This window comes from Rana temporaria, chromosome 5, assembly GCF_905171775.1.
Source record: "Rana temporaria chromosome 5, aRanTem1.1, whole genome shotgun sequence".
Lineage (NCBI taxonomy): Eukaryota > Metazoa > Chordata > Amphibia > Anura > Ranidae > Rana > Rana temporaria.
This window is the reverse complement of record NC_053493.1, coordinates 159,340,596-159,358,530: the sequence shown is the minus strand read 5'-3', so window position 1 is coordinate 159,358,530 and position 17,935 is coordinate 159,340,596. Positions and strand designations below refer to the sequence as shown.

The window sequence follows — 17,935 nt, the reverse complement described above, 5'->3', positions numbered from 1 at the left end:
AAGATTACAGTATACTGTATGTAATGTGTTTGCTTACGTTTTTGAATTTGGCGCCGTTCTCCGCTCCCGTGTGTCGTAACGTCGCAGGGAACGGAGATCGGCGGCACAGGAGGACACTGTGTTAATTTGAGCGAGGTCCCGCTCGCTCACACAGCGCGGTGGCATCGCTGGATCCAGGGACAAGGTAAGTAACTTTGACTGTGGCTGCAGCGAGGAAAGCCCGAGTCTGACTCGGGGTTACCACTTTTGGTATAAAAATCTCACCCCGAGTCAGACTCGGGAATGCCACTTGGAGGGTTAAGCTTAACAACAGCCTGTTCTGCAAAGGTAAGCAAATTGGAGGTGGAACCCTTCTTCAAAATAACAAGGTGCCACAGGCACCCTGAATTTTGGTGCATGTGAATACGCACATCTCATGAGCCAATGCATGAGGGTGTCATTAACAATTAATGGTACTGCTGTGTATATGCTAATGGGCAGCATGTTTCTGTGGTGTAAAGAAAGCGATTTTGATGTATTCCCAACACACACAAATGTCAACGCAGGCTAAATGTCTCAGTTACATTGGTGGTCATTGTAAATCTTCTCATTACATTGGGGCTTGGTGTACAATCCTTTCATTCACACTAGTGGCCAGTGTGAAGGTTCCCCCTTACATTGGTGGTTAGTGTAAATCCCCCTTTACATTGGTGGTTACTGTGAATGCTCATATTACATTAGTGGTCAGTGTAAATCCCCATTACATTGATGGCCAGTGTAGAAACTCCTCTTTATATTGGTAATCCTTAAAAAAGTCCAAACTTGCATTTGTGGTCAGTTTCACATCCTCGCTTACATTGGTGGTCCATGTAGAAGCCCCCTTTAAATTGGTGGTGAGTGGACATCCCCCTTACATTGGTGGCCAGTGTAGAAATCCCCCTTTTTTGGCTGTTGCTGTAAAATGCCCCATTACATTGGTTGGCAGTGTAATTTTTTTTATAAAATTGGTAATCAATGTACATTTTCCTTTACATTGATGGTAAGTGTAGAATTGCCCTTACATTGGTGGTCAGTGTAAATCCCCCCTAACATTGGTGGTCGGTGTAGAAGTATCACCTTAAATTGGTGGTCAGTACAAATCTCCTCAACAATGGTTGTCAGTGTAAATTCCCCCTTTCATGGAGGTCATTGTATATTCCCCCTTACACTGATGGTTGGAGTTAATGCTCTTATTACATTGGTGTCAGTGTAGAAATCCCTCTATTGGTGGGTGGAGTAAAACCCTCTGTTACATGGTGGTCAGCTTTATGTTCGGGTCGAACATGAGTTCAATTCAAATATTGGCTGTTTGCCTGTTCGCCGAATAGCGAACAATTTGGGGGGTTTGCGACAAATTCGAAAGCCGCAGAAAAGTCTATGGGAGAAATCAAAAGTGTTCATTCTAAAGGTTAATATGCAAGTTATTGTCATAAAAACTGTTTGGGGATCTGGGTCCTGCCCCAGGGGACATGTATCAATACAAAAAAAGTTTTAAAAACATATTTTTTTTTGGGAGCAGTGATTTTAATAATGAAACAATAGTGAAACAATAAAATGAAATATTCCTTTAAATTTCATACCTGGGGGGGGGGGGGTGTGTCTATAGTATGCCTGTAAAGTAGAGCATGTTTCCTGTGTTTATAACAGTCTCTGCACAAAATTACATTTCTAAAGGAAAAAAAGTCATTTAAAACTACTTGTGGCTATAATTAATTGTTTTTTTTTTTCAATAAAGGACTTGTCTCAAGCTGTCTCCCTTACCAATACACATGGGGGGGGGGATCTGGAGGTCCCCCTTGATAATAAAGGGGACTTTCATATTCTGATAAGCCCCCCGCCCGCAGACCCCCACAACCACCGGGCAAGGGTTGTGGGGATGAGGCCCTTGTCCCCATAAACATTCGGACATCCTCCCCATGTTGAGGGCATGTGGCCTGGTTCAGGAGGGGGGGCTCTCACCCCCCGCCCCTCTTTTCCTGCGGCCTGCTAAGTTGCGTGCTCAAATAAGGGTCTGGTATAATGGGTTTTTGTGGGGAACCCCATGCCATTTTTTTGTTGCGCAGGGTTCCTCTTAAAATCCATATCAGAACTGAAGGGTCTGGTATTGATTTTGAGGGGGACCCCTATGCCATTTAAAAAACAAAATTGGTGCAGGGTTCCCCTTAATATCCATACCAGACCTGAAGGGCCTGATATGGAATTTGGGGGGACCCCCACACATTTTTTTTATCCCGGTTCAGAGTTCCCCTTAATATTCATACCAGACCCAAAGGGCCTGGTAATGGACTAAGGGAGGGACCCATGCCGTTTTTTTTTGTTTTTTTTCAAATTACTTTTATCTGTATTAAAACTTTTTTTTGCATTGATACATGTCCCCAAACACTTTTTATGACAAAACTTGCATAACAACCTTTAAAATTAGCACTTTTGTTCGGCTTATCCCTAGTGGTCAATGCAAATTCCCCTTCATATTGTAAACCCCCCCTCACATTTGTAGTCATTTTAAATTCCCCATTACATTGGCAGAATCCCCCACTATATACTTGACAAAGATTTCCAGCTTTGCTCTACATGATTCAGAATTTGCCACAGTGTAGTGCCTCCTAATTAATCTCATACCCCCACCACTGCCACTGATCTCATCAATCCCCCAGCATTGCCACTGATCACCCCCCCCCCCCCCCAGCATTGCCACTGATCCCAGGGGTCCAAGGATCCCTAGGAGTTTTCTGTCTATTGATGGGTCCCCTCACCTCCTCAGTCCATGGTGTGCAGGCAAGAGATGATGTGCTGTAACCTTTAGCAACCAACTAGTGCGCAGTAATGCTGTGCACTAACCTCTTGCAAGCAATCATTGAGCGGTAAGAATGCAGCAACCTCTAGGAACCAATCAGTGAGCAGTATTGTGCCGTAACCTCTAGGAACCAATCAGTGAGCAGTAATAATGTGCAGTAACCTCTAACAACCAATTAGTGAGTGGTAAGGATGTCCAGTAACCTCTAGAAATCAATCAATTAGCAGTATTGATGTACAGTAATCTCTAGCAATCAATTAACAAGCAGAAGTCACGTGCTGTAACCTCTAGAAAATAAACAGTGAGCTATAATGTGTGCTGTAACCTCTAGCAGTCAGTCAGTGAGCGGTAATAATACACTGTAACCTCTGACAACCAATCACAATCACTGCCTGATCTGATTCAGTAAACTGATTTTGAGTCTAGGTGCTATTTAGCAGGTGGAGAGCAAAAATGCATGGAAGAGGGGGTCCATGAAAATGTTTGCACAGGGTCAAGTCAATAATATAGATGGCCCTGGTTCTCGGATACGGTGTAATTCTGTTTTGAGCACACGGTTGAGACTGGGTTTCATACATATTTACTGTATAAATCTGTGCATGTGCAAAGGTATGCAGGAAACAAGGGGGAGTAATAAAGTAGTACACTCCTTATGGTTGCCATAAATAACATTTACAAGCCTATTGCCTTATCTACACTCTGATAAACCAGCTATTTTGTTCAGGATCAAATGTCACTTTCTGAGTTTCTAGATAGCTAATCTAAATAATTTTTTATAAACGTAATCAAGTTCAGAAGTGTTTTAACCTTTTGTCCAGTGCAATATTTATTTCAGTACCTTGAAATGATGACATGAAGATTTACAAAGTCTTGATACTTTAAGAACAATTGGACACTTTTTGCAGAGCAGACTAAACATTTAGCCAGTGGCGGTTGGTGCTCAAATTTTTTTTTGGGGCGGCGCAAACAAACTGAAAAAAAAAACATCAATTGCAGCCACTGTGCCCATCAAACGCAACTACTATGCCCATCAATTGCCGCCACTGTGACATCAAACACAGCCACTGTGCCATCAAATGCAGCCACTGTGCCCATCAAACGCAGCCACTGTGCCCATCAAACGCAGCTCCTGTGCCCATAAATTGCTGCCACTGTGCCATCAAACGCAGTTACTATACCCATCAATTCCCGCCACTGTGCTCATCAAATGCTGCCACTGTGCCCATCAAACGCTGCCACTGTTCCCATCAATTGCCGCCACTGTGCCCATAAAATGCTGCAGTGTGCCCATCAATTGCTGCCACTGTGCCCATCATATGCTGCCAGTGTGCCCATCAATTGCCGCCAGTGTGCCCATCAATTGCTGCCAGTGTGACATCAAACGCAGCCACTGTGCCATCAAATGCAGCCACTGTGCCCATCAAACGCAGCCATTGTGGCCATCAAACACAGCTCCTGTGCCCATAAATTGTCACCACTGTGCCATCAAATGCAGTTACTGTACCCATCAATTGCCGCCACTGTGCTCATCAAATGCTGCCACTGTGCCCATCAAACGCTGCCACTGTGCCCATGAATTGTCGCCACTGTGCCCATCAAACTCTGCCAGTGTGACCATCAATTGCTGTCACTGTGCCCATCAATTGCTGCCAGTATGCCCATCAATTGCCACCAGTGTGCCCATCAATTGCTGCCAGTGTGCCCATCAATTGCCGCCACTGTGCCCATCAAATGCTGCCAGTATGCATCCCCCGCCTGCCCAGCACTTACTGTGTCTCGGTGGAGCAGCGGGGCATGTCGGCGATGACCTCCACACTCCTCGATGTCTTCTCCTGCCCTCTCTTCCCGTCCTCTGCTATGATTGGACACCTGATAGGTGTCCAATCACAGCACCTGTAGTTTCGGCCAATCAGATGACAGATAACAGACCTGAGCACCTGACTGCCGGAGAGGCGGTTCAGTGTTAGGAAAGCGAATGTTCATTCGCTTTCCTAACACACAGGTGAGTGAACTGTGAGTGCCCAGCAATTTCCTAAAGTTGTGTTATGACATCTATTTCTAGCATCAATTTCTTAGACAATTCTGGGATAACAGGAACCCTATGTATTTCAGTTATCTACATTTGCAACACATCTTGTCCTATAATAATGTAAGCTCAATTTAAAAAGCTAACACACTAGGACAAATATACTTCTAGTACTGAGCAAACATTTTAGGTAAGTATGAAGAAATGCTGTAATGTAAGAATGCTTTCAAAAACATATATTTAATTGTTTATTTGTATCAATTTACAAAATGTAAAGTGAGTGAACAGAAGAAAAATCTAAAGCAAAGCAATGTTTGGTGTGACTATCCTTTGGCTTCAAACTAGCATCAGTTCTTGCACACTTTGTACATGTGCACCTGATTGCTGCCACGCACGCTGGACACCATCTGAGCCAAATAAGTTTATCTTGGTCTCAGACCACAGGACATGTTTCCAGTAATCCATTTCATTAGTCTGCTTGTCTTCAGCAAACTATTTGTGGGGTTTTTTTGTGCATCATCTTTAGAAAAGGCTTCCTTCTTGGACAACAGCCATGCAGACCAATTTGATGCAGTGTGTGGTGTATGGTCTGAGCACTGACAGGCTGATCCCCCACCCCTTAAACCTCTGAAGAAATGCTGGCAGCACTCATTCATCTATTTACCAAAGACGACCTTTGGATATGACGCTGAACATGTGCACTCAACTTATTTAAAAAGATTATAAATGTTATTAACAATTGATTACAGAAAACAACCAGACAAACATTAATTATTAAAAGGCTTTGCAAAGTATACAACTCTCACCAGGCTGACATATCCTCTGTGCGGCTGTCGGTATGATGTAGCTATATACTGATGATCAGAATATATTATCCCCCCTCTGCTGCAGTTACTGACTAGTCACATATGTGATGATATACGTCTGCAATATTCAACGCATTTTCTGCACATCTTTCTACATTGATCTTTACCCCTGGTTGTTTGTTGTATATTAAAGCATTCCTAAGGCCCCTTTCCCACGGGCAGACCGTTCAGGTACGCCTGTCAGTTTTTTAGGCAGACCTGAATGGACGCTCCATACAGTTCTATGGATCGATGTATGTCAACGGTGACATGTCCACTGACATCCCATCTGCTCCGCTCCGATCTGCTAAATTCAGACGGATGGAAACCCTGTCATCCGAAGCATCCCCCGCTGAGCAAACGGAGCCTGTCAAAAATGGATATTATGTGTAAAAGGGGCCTAAAGCTCCTGAAGAAGTGCTCAGATGCGCAACATGTAGAGCCGAGCCATTGCACATTTCTGATCCACCCGTACCAAGCCTACTAGTATTATATTTATTGTCTCACAGGGATATCACTATGATGCTTTCATGAAATATTGTTGGTATATGGGTTTGTACTGATATGGTATATTAGGCAATTTTATACTTTGCAAAGCCTTTTAATAATTACTGTTTGTCTAGTTGTTTTCTGTAATCAATTGTTAATAAAATGTATAATCTTTTTAAATAACTATAAAGTGCCTATAAAGTACAGTACCAATTATTTTCAATATTTCAAAATTTATGGGATGTTGCACATGTGTACCCTGTTTGGTATCCACAGTACCACTCTGTAGTTATACCTTAAAAATCTGCTATTTTGCTGTAAGATCTTAACCACCATGCTGCAGCTCAGTTTCAGGGTCTTGGCAATCTTCTTATAGCCTAGGGCCTAGGCCATCTTTATGTAGAGAAACAATTATTTTTTTCTGGTCCTCTGAGAGTTCTCTGCCATGGGGTGCCCTGTTGAACTTCCTGTGACCAGTATGAGAGAGTAAAAGGGATAACACCAAATTTAACACACCTGCTCCCCGTTCACACCCGAGACCTTGTAACACTAACGAGTCACATGACACCAGGGAGGGAAAATGGCTAATTGAGCCCAATTTGGACATTTTCACTTAGGGTGTGTACTAATCTTTTTTTACCAGCGGTTTAGACATTATTGGTTGTGTGTTGAGTTATTTTTAGGGGACAGCAAATGTACACTGTTATACAAGCTATACACTCACTACTTTACATTGTAGCAAAGTGTAATTTCCTCTGTGTTGTCACATGAAAAGATATAATAAAATACTTCCAAAAATGTGAGGGGTGTACTCACTTTTGTGAGATACTGTCAGGCCTTTTTTTCTCTCAATAAATAGGTACAGGAACTCCCTTTTGAGTCACCCCTTGTCTCTGTACCCTACCTACCTCTGCACACTGCCCCTTGGTTCCACCCCCTACCCACTTCCCAGTACCACCTATTTTAGAGAACACAGAACCAAGTATAATTTTGTGGTTTTAAGTAATTTGTATGGAATTTGTTAATGATATCAGGAAAAGTAGATACCCCACAGCCAGCAACAATGGATACCTCCTGCAACAAAATACCACCCGAGCAACAACAGACCCCCACGGAAAAAAAATGTATCCCCTTCAGCGCCAATAGATCACTCAGCATCAATAGACCATTCAGCACAAAAGACGGTCTTCCCAGAAGAGTTGAGGCTGTTATAGCTGCAAAGGGTGGGCCAACTCAATATTTTACCCTACAGGCTAAGACAGGGGTGCCAATAAAGTTCATATGAGTGTAAAGGCAGGCGTCCCAATACTTTTGTTAATATAGTGGAAAGAGAGCGAGAGATATTCTTCTATATTTTGGGGAAATATGGAGGAATATTGGCTCAGCACCTAGGAAAAACAACCTCCACAAACAAAATGGTGATATCTGGCTCAACTACTTTATTAACATCTATAAAGATATTTCAGAAGAGGCACTAACTGTAGAACAAAAAGACATAATCAAAAGACTAAATGAAATGGAGGAAAAAAAATCAAGGACTTTATTAAACTCCCTAGATGTACTGGTTACATTAGAAGAAATAATGGAGAAAATCCAACACCTGCAAACTAAAAAAGCCAGTGGGATGGATGGAATCCTGACAGAGATTATTAAACATGGCTCTGTAGATGTACATACTGTAATATGTAAAGTGTTCAATCTGGTCCTGAGTGCTTGTTACTACCCTAAAGTATGGAACCAAGGCCTCATAACACCCATCAATAAGAGTGGTGACCAGTACGATCCAGCCAACTACAGGGGGATATGTGTCAGCAGCACACTAGGAAAACTTTTTCAACAGTATCCTCAACAAACGAATCCTCAACTTCCTGACACAGCGCAATGTACACAGCAGAAGTCAGGCAGGGTTTGTGCCAAACCACCGCACCACAGACCACATCTACACCCTGCACAATCTCATCAAGAACCATGTCCACAATACAAGACATGGAAAGCTTTAAGAAGGTCTTTGATTTAGTGTAGCATCATCACCCCAATCCCTCTGCATGGAGGTGAGTTTGGGGTCCTGTGACCTACCCAGACCAAATCAAATGGGACTCCAGCCTGACAGAAATGTTTCATCTGAAATTCTGCAAGCAACTCCACCAAGTCCATGGGAGCACCTCCAACAGTCCAAGCTGGACAGATTTCCCTTACTTTGCTATCATACTGGGACTGCCTACAAAACATCAGTCCTAACTCATACCACCATAAATCTTTACTGACCAATAGGGACCAGTCCAAGCCTTGCGGTCTGCAGCACCTCATCTATTCCAAACTCCCAACAATTCAGCCTGACAAAATCTCAAATAAAAAACATAATGTATGATTTCAAAGAAAAATATGTTGGAGAATGGAGAAATTAAATAACAAACTCCAAGAAACTAACTGCTTACCAGTCACTGCAGAGAGACTACAAAATGACCCCATTCCTGGAGGTGCTACAAGACTCACATCCTGGAAATTAAACTAGGATAGCACAGACAGACCTACAAAACCAGGGAAAATAGACTGTGCCAGCAATGTAATCAGAGGGTCCTGGAGGATTAGGGCCTATTCCTTCTACAGTGCCCCAAGTACTAGTCAGCGAGGGACACACACTTCCAGAGACTCTCTGTTCTTATTACCCCAGTAGAAGAGAAGATGAAATTTCAAACTCTACTACTCTACTGGGAGAAGAGGAGCCAATAGTGAAAATAGCTGCACAATATGTGACAGCATGTCACAGACTGAGAGGGACATGAAAAACTGTGGACTTAAAGATCCATTACATGGACTCTTCCCCTACCCCCCTTTATAACACCCCTTAATCCCCCAAAGACTGCCTTAGAGCTACCCCCCCACCCCTTTTCCCATACAAATTCAACTGCTCTAGCAATGCTAAAAAGTATTTGGTCCTGCCAACAAAGCAAATTTGCATTGATTTGAATTGAGAGCGAGACAGAGAAAAGTTGAACAAATAAAAAATAACAATTACCGTATATATACTTGAGTATAAGCCGACCCGAATATAAGCTGAGGCACCTAATTTTACCACAAAAAATGGGAAAACGTATTGACTTGAGTATTAGCCAGGGTGGGAAATGCAGCAGCTAATGTAAGTGGAAAAGAGGGTCAACAATGCCAATCTGCAGCTTCACTGTGCCCATTTGCAGCCTCACTGTGCCTCACTGTGCCCATCTGAAGCCTCACTGTGCCCATTTGTAGCTTCACTGTGCCAATTTGCAGCCCTGCTGTGCCCATCTGCAGCCTTACTGTGCCTCACTGTGCCCATCTGCAGTCTCACTGTGCCCATTTGCAGCTTCACTGTGCCGATCTGCAGTATCACTGTGCCCATCTGCATGCCTCACTGTGCCCATCTGCATGCCTCATGTACCTGATCTCCTGAAACTTAATTACCTGATCTACTGCTGTGTCCGCTGTGTCGTGCAGTCTTAACTCCTCCTCGTCCATGATAGACGGAACACTGATTCAGTTCCCCAGCAGTGAGTCAGTGTTCAGTGTTCCATCTATCACAGATGAGGACTAAGGGAAGGCGGGGCTTTGTTACACTGGTTGCACGCTGACTGACTGCATGACACAGCGGGAGACTTGGAGTATAAGGGGGGCTATTTCAGCATAAAAAAATGTGCTGAAAAAGTTGGCAATACTCGAGTATATACATTAAATGTAACAAAAGCAATAAAAAAATCTAACAATGACATTTTACATGTGATTGCATAAACAAGTTGTGGCTATCTAACCAAAAAAGTAAAAATGTAAAATAAATGAAATAATCAGGGTTGTAACAAGACAGAACACTAGTTTTTATTAAAAATGCTGGTGGATTTGATAGAAAAATATTGGTATTGAAGCCATGTGAGTTTATTAAATAGCAGCGCGGTTTGCCTGTGGAAGCGGGAATGTGTGTAATTTACATGCATTCCCGCACCCGCATAGATGTGAACCTTGCCTAATATAAAATAATTTATTCCCTTGGCTCATTCATTTTTTGTTTTATCCCAAAAATTAGCAAAATTTAAAAAAAGCCTATATTTATTTGTAAATAACTTAGAGAGGAGCCCCCCCCCCCCCTCAAAAAAAAATTAAAGTCAGCAGCTAAAAAAAACTGTAGCTGCTGACTTTTAAAATTAGAACTCACCTGTCCAGGCATCCAGCGGTGTCCACACCCGAGACGATCCCTCAATCAGCTATCAGGTGCTGGCGCCACCATCCTAACTAAGGCCTCGTACACACAACCGTTTTCCTTCAAGAAAAATGCTGGCAGAGCATGTTTGCCGAGAAAAACGGTTGTGTGTATGTTTTTCGTCGAGAAAACTGTTGTGGAGAACATGCTCTCTTTTTTTCTCGCCGGGAGTCTCAATTTCCTCGTCCTGTTTCTCGTCGACGAGAGACATGTTCGTGTGTATGCTTAGAAACCCGCGCATGCTCAGAATAAAGTATGAGACGGGAGCGCACCTTCGGTAAAAGTAGCGTTCGTAATGGAGATAGCACATTCGTCATGATGTAACAGACTGAAAAGCGTGAATCGTCTCTCACAAAACTTTTACTAACACGCGGTAACACGAGATTAGCCAAAGCAGCCCCAAGGGTGGCGCCAGTGGAATCGAACTTCCCCTTTATAGTGCCGTCGTACGTGTTGTACGTCATCGCGTTTAAAAACGATGAGATTTTGTCTTGACGGCGTGTATGCAAGGAAAGCTTGACAAGATTCTCGTCAAGCCTGACAAGAACCTCGTCGAGGAAAGCGCCTGTTTGACTTCACATTGGATGGTGCCTGGATATTTCTGGGTCCAATGCCACTTGTCAGAGCCAGCAGGATAACAACAATTACGGTATCTTTTTTTCTAAGTGGGGTGTCAATCTGACCACCAATATAAAAAGCATTCTTCCCACTGACCTCAAATAAATAAATTTTAGTAGGGTTTGCCTGTGACTTCAAAATTATTTCAAGAATTTATTTGGGGTAAAAAAGGTTGAGAAAGTCTGATATAGGTAGGGTATACAGATGAAGGAAGTGGTTAAGAATTCATATGGACTAGTGTCAGGGATGAGGACTCCTACTATCTAATACTGTACAGTGACCATAAAATGTACAAAGATGACTTCAGAACCTCATAAATATCCATAGTGAAAGCATGTCACCACTCACATACCTTCAAAAGTTCAGTGCATAAAAAAAAACGAAAAACCTTATTTTTGAAGCTCTCTGTGTTTGTGGGTACTGATATTTGCATTTGCCACATAAATGAATAACCCTTAAGATGTACATGCACATTGCATTTAATGAATGGCTATTCAATGCTAACTGTATAATGTATATGTATAGTAATATCTTAAAACCAGCTTTGAGGTTCCAGATTGCTTGTTATTACATGAATACCATGTGTAATAACACCAGCACTACATGGTTCTTCCCATATTTAGAGGTTGTTTAACATGCAACACAAAGTGACGGGTCATTTTGGGTAAACGAGAAACTGAGTAAGGAACTGTTACTAAATAAAGTCCTACATGTATGACCACCTCTCTGTGATAAGAAGCACATAAGTAGCATTCGACAATATGCTAATAGCAATCGTGATTTACTGGGGTTTATTTACTAAAGTTCAGGCGCTGTAGATCTAAGGGGGACATGCAAGGAAGATAAAAAACAGCATTTTAGCTTGCACATGATTGGATGATAAAATCAGCAGAGCTTCCCCTCGTTTCAGATCTACCCCTCAGATCTACAGCGACTGCACTTCCAAGTGCACTTGTAGTGCAAAGTGGATTTGCCTTTAGTAAATCAACCCCACTGTGTTGCTATGAATTCTAAATGTGCAACAGATATATTGACTACAAATGAATATTGATTTTATCTGAAATTTATTTTCATGTTAAAACAACCTGCACAGGCGCTATAGCGCTATTTTCACAAAGAGACGTTGGGTACATCGGCGGTAAAGCGCCGCTATTTTTAGCAGTGTTTTACCATCATTTTTGCGACACTTTTCGGCCGCTAGCTGGGGAACTTTTAACCCCCGCCAGTGGGCAAAATAGGTTTAAAATCGCCCCAAAAAAGCGCCGCTGCAGCAGCGATTTGCTGGCAGTTCAGCATCGCTGCCCACTGATTTCAATAAGCAGGGGCGCTTTAGGAGCGGTGTATACACTGCTCCTACAGCGCTGCAAAGATGTGGCTTGCAGGACTTTTTTTTACCGTCCTGCCAGCGCACCGCTCCAGTGTGAAAGCCCTCCGAGGTGGGAGGAGAGGCTCTTTACAGGCGCTATTTTTAGCGCTCAGTGTGAAAGCAGCCTAACAAAAAAAATGCATTGCTGTACCAGTATTTGCACTCCAGTTTTAGTAAATTAATCTCTTTGTCTTTTATCAGATGACATCAGTTTTAACATACAACTGAAAATATAAGGAACATGCTAAATTAATACAAATATATATATTTTACCTTGTTTCCCTTTTTGTGGCTGCGAAAAAATCCCAAAATTCCTTTTTTCTCTCTTTCTGCTGTGTCGCTACTTGAGGAAAGTTTACGATTCTTTTCTGAAACAAATATTGAAAAGGTAAATTAAAAAGAATGTCAAACTCATTGTTTTTTTTAGCTATATCTATTTAAAATATTTATGTTGCCTGTTATAAAATATCTATTTAATGTAACAATGTACATTTACATACTTGCAGATGACTTACCTTACTGTGCAACTTAAACTCTTGTTACAGGGAAACTAGTATAAAACTAAATGCGGCCAAAGCAAGAAGTCGTTGGAAAAAAATGTTTCTGTGGTTTACAGGCTGGACTTTGGTAAAAAGATTAGCCACATTATATTGATGCACTGCAGAAATGCAAGATTGTCAAGCAGTAACATGACAATTTCTAACCAATGTTCTCCTTCAATCATAGTACTTCCACCACCCCTGTATGATTCAAGATAGTTACCGGTGCAATATACAACATGTTTTATACAAATTCCACAGGCATATCTCAGTTAATAATTATTTAAAGCATGAAAAAAAAGCATGAGTGCCTGTGGCAAGAGTAGAGTCATTTATATACAGGGAGTGCAGAATTATTAGGCAAATGAGTATTTTGACCACATCATCCTCTTTATGCATGTTGTCTTACTCCAAGCTGTATAGGCTCGAAAGCCTACTACCAATTAAGCATATTAGGTGATGTGCATCTCTGTAATGAGAAGGTGTGTGGTCTAATGACATCAACACCCTATATCAGGTGTGCATAATTATTAGTCAACTTCCTTTCCTTTGGCAAAATGGGTCAAAAGAAGGACTTGACAGGCTCAGAAAAGTCAAAAATAGTGAGATATCTTGCAGAGGGATGCAGCACTCTTAAAATTGCAAAGCTTCTGAAGCGTGATCATCGAACAATCAAGCGTTTCATTCAAAATAGTCAACAGGGTCGCAAGAAGCGTGTGGAAAAACCAAGGCGCAAAAATAACTGCCCATGAACTGAGAAAAGTCAAGCGTGCAGCTGCCAAGATGCCACTTGCCACCAGTTTGGCCATATTTCAGAGCTGCAACATCACTGGAGTGCCCAAAAGCACAAGGTGTGCAATACTCAGAGACATGGCCAAGGTAAGAAAGGCTGAAAGACGACCACCACTGAACAAGACACAAGCTGAAACGTCAAGACTGGGCCAAGAAATATCTCAAGACTGATTTTTCTAAGGTTTTATGGACTGATGAAATGAGAGTGAGTCTTGATGGGCCAGATGGATGGGTCCGTGGCTGGATTGGTAAAGGGCAGAGAGCTCCAGTCCGACTCAGACGCCAGCAAGGTGGAGGTGGAGTACTGGTTTGGGCTGGTATCATCAAAGATGAGCTTGTGGGGCCTTTTTGGGTTGAGGATGGAGTCAAGCTCAACTCCCAGTCCTACTGCCAGTTTCTGGAAGACACCTTCTTCAAGCAGTGGTACAGGAAGAAGTCTGCATCCTTCAAGAAAACATGATTTTCATGCAGGACAATGCTCCATCACACGCATCCAAGTACTCCACAGCGTGGCTGGCAAGAAAGGGTATAAAAGAAGAAAAACTAATGACATGGCATCCTTGTTCACCTGATCTGAACCCCATTGAGAACCTGTGGTCCATCATCAAATGTGAGATTTACAAGGAGGGAAAACAGTACACCTCTCTGAACAGTGTCTGGGAGGCTGTGGTTGCTGCTGCACGCAATGTTGATGGTGAACAGATCAAAACACTGACAGAATCCATGGATGGCAGGCTTTTGAGTGTCCTTGCAAAGAAAGGTGGCTATATTGGTCACTGATTTGTTTTTGTTTTGTTTTTGAATGTCAGAAATGTATATTTGTGAATGTTGAGATGTTATATTGGTTTCACTGGTAAAAATAAATAATTGAAATGGGTATATATTTTTCTTTTGTTAAGTTGCCTAATAATTATGCACAGTAATAGTCACCTGCACACACAGATATCCCCCTAAAATAGCTAAAACTAAAAACAAACTAAAAACTACTTCCAAAAATATTCAGCTTTGATATTAATGAGTTTTTTGGGTTCATTGAGAACATGGTTGTTGTTCAATAATAAAATTAATCCTCAAAAATACAACTTGCCTAATAATTCTGCACTCCCTGTATGTTTATATATGTTTTAAGAGCATTTGTGTATACTCAAGGCAATTAAAAAAATAAAATAAAAAATGAGGGTTCTCCTAATTTTTTTTGGTCATATGATGTGAGTGTAGGCCAGTATAAAAATGCCTCCTTTATTAAAACCACAGCCAAAGTGTTGACTTGAGCAGAAAGCATTGGAAACTAGCATGTTTTAAGCAAAAATTATTGCATTTAACCTATCACTGTAGTTCAAAAATTACATAAAATAAGTTTCCATTAATTTCTCAGACTTTTGAGAGTGCAGGCGTGTGTAAAAATCATTCCTCAGTTCTAAAAATATGCACTGTCACTGTACTAATGACACTGGCTGGGAAGGGGTTAAACATCTAGGGCAATCAATGGAGCTGGTTCACACAGCTCAGGGGCGGCCACAGTCCGCATTGGAAAAGGGTCCTGTGCATCTTTGGCTCAGTTTAAGTTGCAAATTCAGGCAAAAATTCGGACCTGATTTGCACCTGAATCAGTGTGCAGGGGCGCACCGGAACCCCCTGCTGAGACCCGCGGCCGCATTAGTGTGAACCCAGTCTTATGCCTCGTACACACGACCGAGAATCTCGTCGTAAAAGAAACGTTGTTTTTCTCGACGAGATTCTTGTCAAGCTTGACGAGATTCTTGTCAAGCTTGACGAGATTCTTGTCGAGCTTGACGAGATTCTTGTCGAGCTTGAGGAGATTCTTGTCGAGCTTGACGAGATTCTTGTCGAGCTTGACGAGATTCTTGTCCAGCTTGACGAGATTCTTGTCAAGCTTGAAGAGATTCTTGTCAAGCTTGAAGAGATTCTTGTCAAGCTTGACGAGATTCTTGTCAAGCTTTCCTTGCATACACCCTGTGGAGACAAAATCTCGTCGCTCTCAAACGCGGTGATGTACAACAAGTACAACGGCACTATAAAGGGGAAGTCCGATGAAACTGGCGCCACCCTTGGAGCTGCTTTTGCTAATCTCGTGTTACTGCGTGTTAGTAAAGGTTAGGGGGGGGGGGAGGATTCATGCTTTTCAGTCTTCGTGCTTTCAGATCGTTTTCTGCGGTTCAGTTTGTGCTTGTGGGTTCGTATCTTGTCTTTCAAGGCATGTAGTCAGGTCGTATTTGTTTCACAGTGCGTTCCTGTCCGCTCGTTTCTGATTTTCAAGTCGTTCTTCATAGGACTTGCTGTTCTTCAGTGTGTTCTGTTTAGTTTGTTCGTTCGGATTAGACGTTCGTTTTCTAGCCATGTTGCAGGCACCTGCTCGTCGTAGAGTTTGTGTTGTGCAGTCGGTGTGTGTTGGTCTTATTGTTTTAGACCAAGACGAGGTCATGAACAGGGTGGGGAGGCGTTCATGGACCAAGAATTGGTTGCTCCGTAGGAACCAATTCTGTCATATGCCTCTGCTACGGGAGATCCAGGAGAATAATCCTGATGATCAAAGGAATTTCCTTAGGATGTCTGACCCCGTTTTTCAGCAGCTCTTGGCTTTGGTGTCGCCCTATACGACCAGGCAGGATACTGTTGTGCGGGAAGCCATCAGCGCTGAGCAGAGGCTAGTTGCCACGTTATGCTATCTGGCAACTGGGAGAAGCTTGCAGGACTTGAAGTTCACGACAGGCATCTCCCCCCAGGCTCTGGGCCTCATAATCCCAGATACCTGTTCTTCCATTATACAAGTCCTGCAGGAGGACTATATGAGGGTAAGTTTTCTCCTTTAATATCACATTCAATGTATTTAATGTATGATAATGTATTGTATTTCTTTCCTCCTTCCCTAATTACCATGATTGTAATATGCTGTGAATGTCCCCATGCATGCTATAAGCTTTTAATGCTCCTTTTTTGGCCTACATGCATATTTCCCTTTACTAAACTCTCCAGCATTCTATCCGGGGCCCAAACACACCTAGCTTAGTCACTTCCCAATGTATTTTGTAAGATCCATTGTAGTGCTTTACCCCCCCCCCCAAAAAAAAAAACGTGTTTTAAAGTATAGCTTCACCATTTTTTTTGAGGTCCCAAACTCATATAGCCCCCCCCCTTAAGATGTGTTTTAAAGTATAGCTTCACCATTTTTTTTGAGGTCCCAAACTCATCTACCCCCCCCCCTTAAATTTTTACAATGGGCCATCAGAGGGGATGAGGAATATCATAATTGGGCCTTATATTTTTGTATTTAAATGCTCCTTAAAATAAATGTTATAATGATGTTGGCCAATAATGTTTTTTCTATAATCTGCTTGCAATGTTATGTGCAAAAGTACAATTTTTTTTATCTTGTTTGATTCCACAGCTTCCTTCCATGCCACAGGAATGGCAGACTGTGGCATCAGAGTTTGCTACGCGGTGGAACTTCCCCAACTGCAGTGGAGCCATTGATGGGAAGCACGTCTGCATCATGCCACCACCCCATTCTGGTTCCTTTTACTTCAACTACAAGGGGTTTCATAGCATTGTGCTGATGGCGGTGGTGCGAGCAAGGATAGGAGCTGCCGCCGTTTGGTTGTTTAAAGCGCGGTACACATAACAGCTTTCAATTCAATTAGCTGTGTCCCCCGCCGTGCTGTCATATACAGCCCCTCCCCCTTATCTGGGCACTTTGATAGACAGATCACCCATCCCAGGATTGGACGGGTGATCTGTCTATCAAAGTTTCCCGAACAAGGGGGGAGGGGCTGTATATGACGGCTCGCGGCGGGAAACACAGCTAGAATTGAAAGCTGTTATGTTCCCCGTGCTTTGAACAACAAGGCGGTGGCGGCTCTGTCTCCTCCGGCACTTCTGGCTCCTCTCCTTTCACCCAGCACAGGTAGGCTGCTATGGGGACACTGGCTGCTATGAGGACACTGGCTGCTATGGGGACACTGGCTGCTATAGGGACACTGGCTGCTATAGGGACACTGGCTGCAATGGGGACACTGGCTGCTATGGAGACACTGGCTGCTATGAGGACACTGGCTGCATTGGGGACATTTTGCTGCATTGGGGACATTTTGCTGCACTGGGGACCCGTAACTGCATTGGGGACACGTGGTTGCACTGGGGACACGTGCTGCATTGGTAGACATGGGCAGGCTGCATTTTTAGGCACGGATAAAGTTGTTGTTAAT

At 42.7% G+C, this 17,935-nt stretch overlaps 1 protein-coding gene across 6 annotated transcripts in view; it reads right to left on the bottom strand.

Annotated features, from left to right (window-relative positions):
* COBL (cordon-bleu WH2 repeat protein) overlaps window positions 1-17,935 on the bottom strand; it is a 426,299-nt gene that overhangs the window by 227,019 nt on the left and 181,345 nt on the right. For all 6 annotated transcript variants that reach the window (XM_040353303.1, XM_040353300.1, XM_040353306.1 and 3 more), the window contains one exon: window positions 12,655-12,749. In XM_040353303.1, the coding sequence (XP_040209237.1) occupies window positions 12,655-12,749 (95 nt within the window). The remainder of the gene's footprint in view (window positions 1-12,654; window positions 12,750-17,935) is intronic.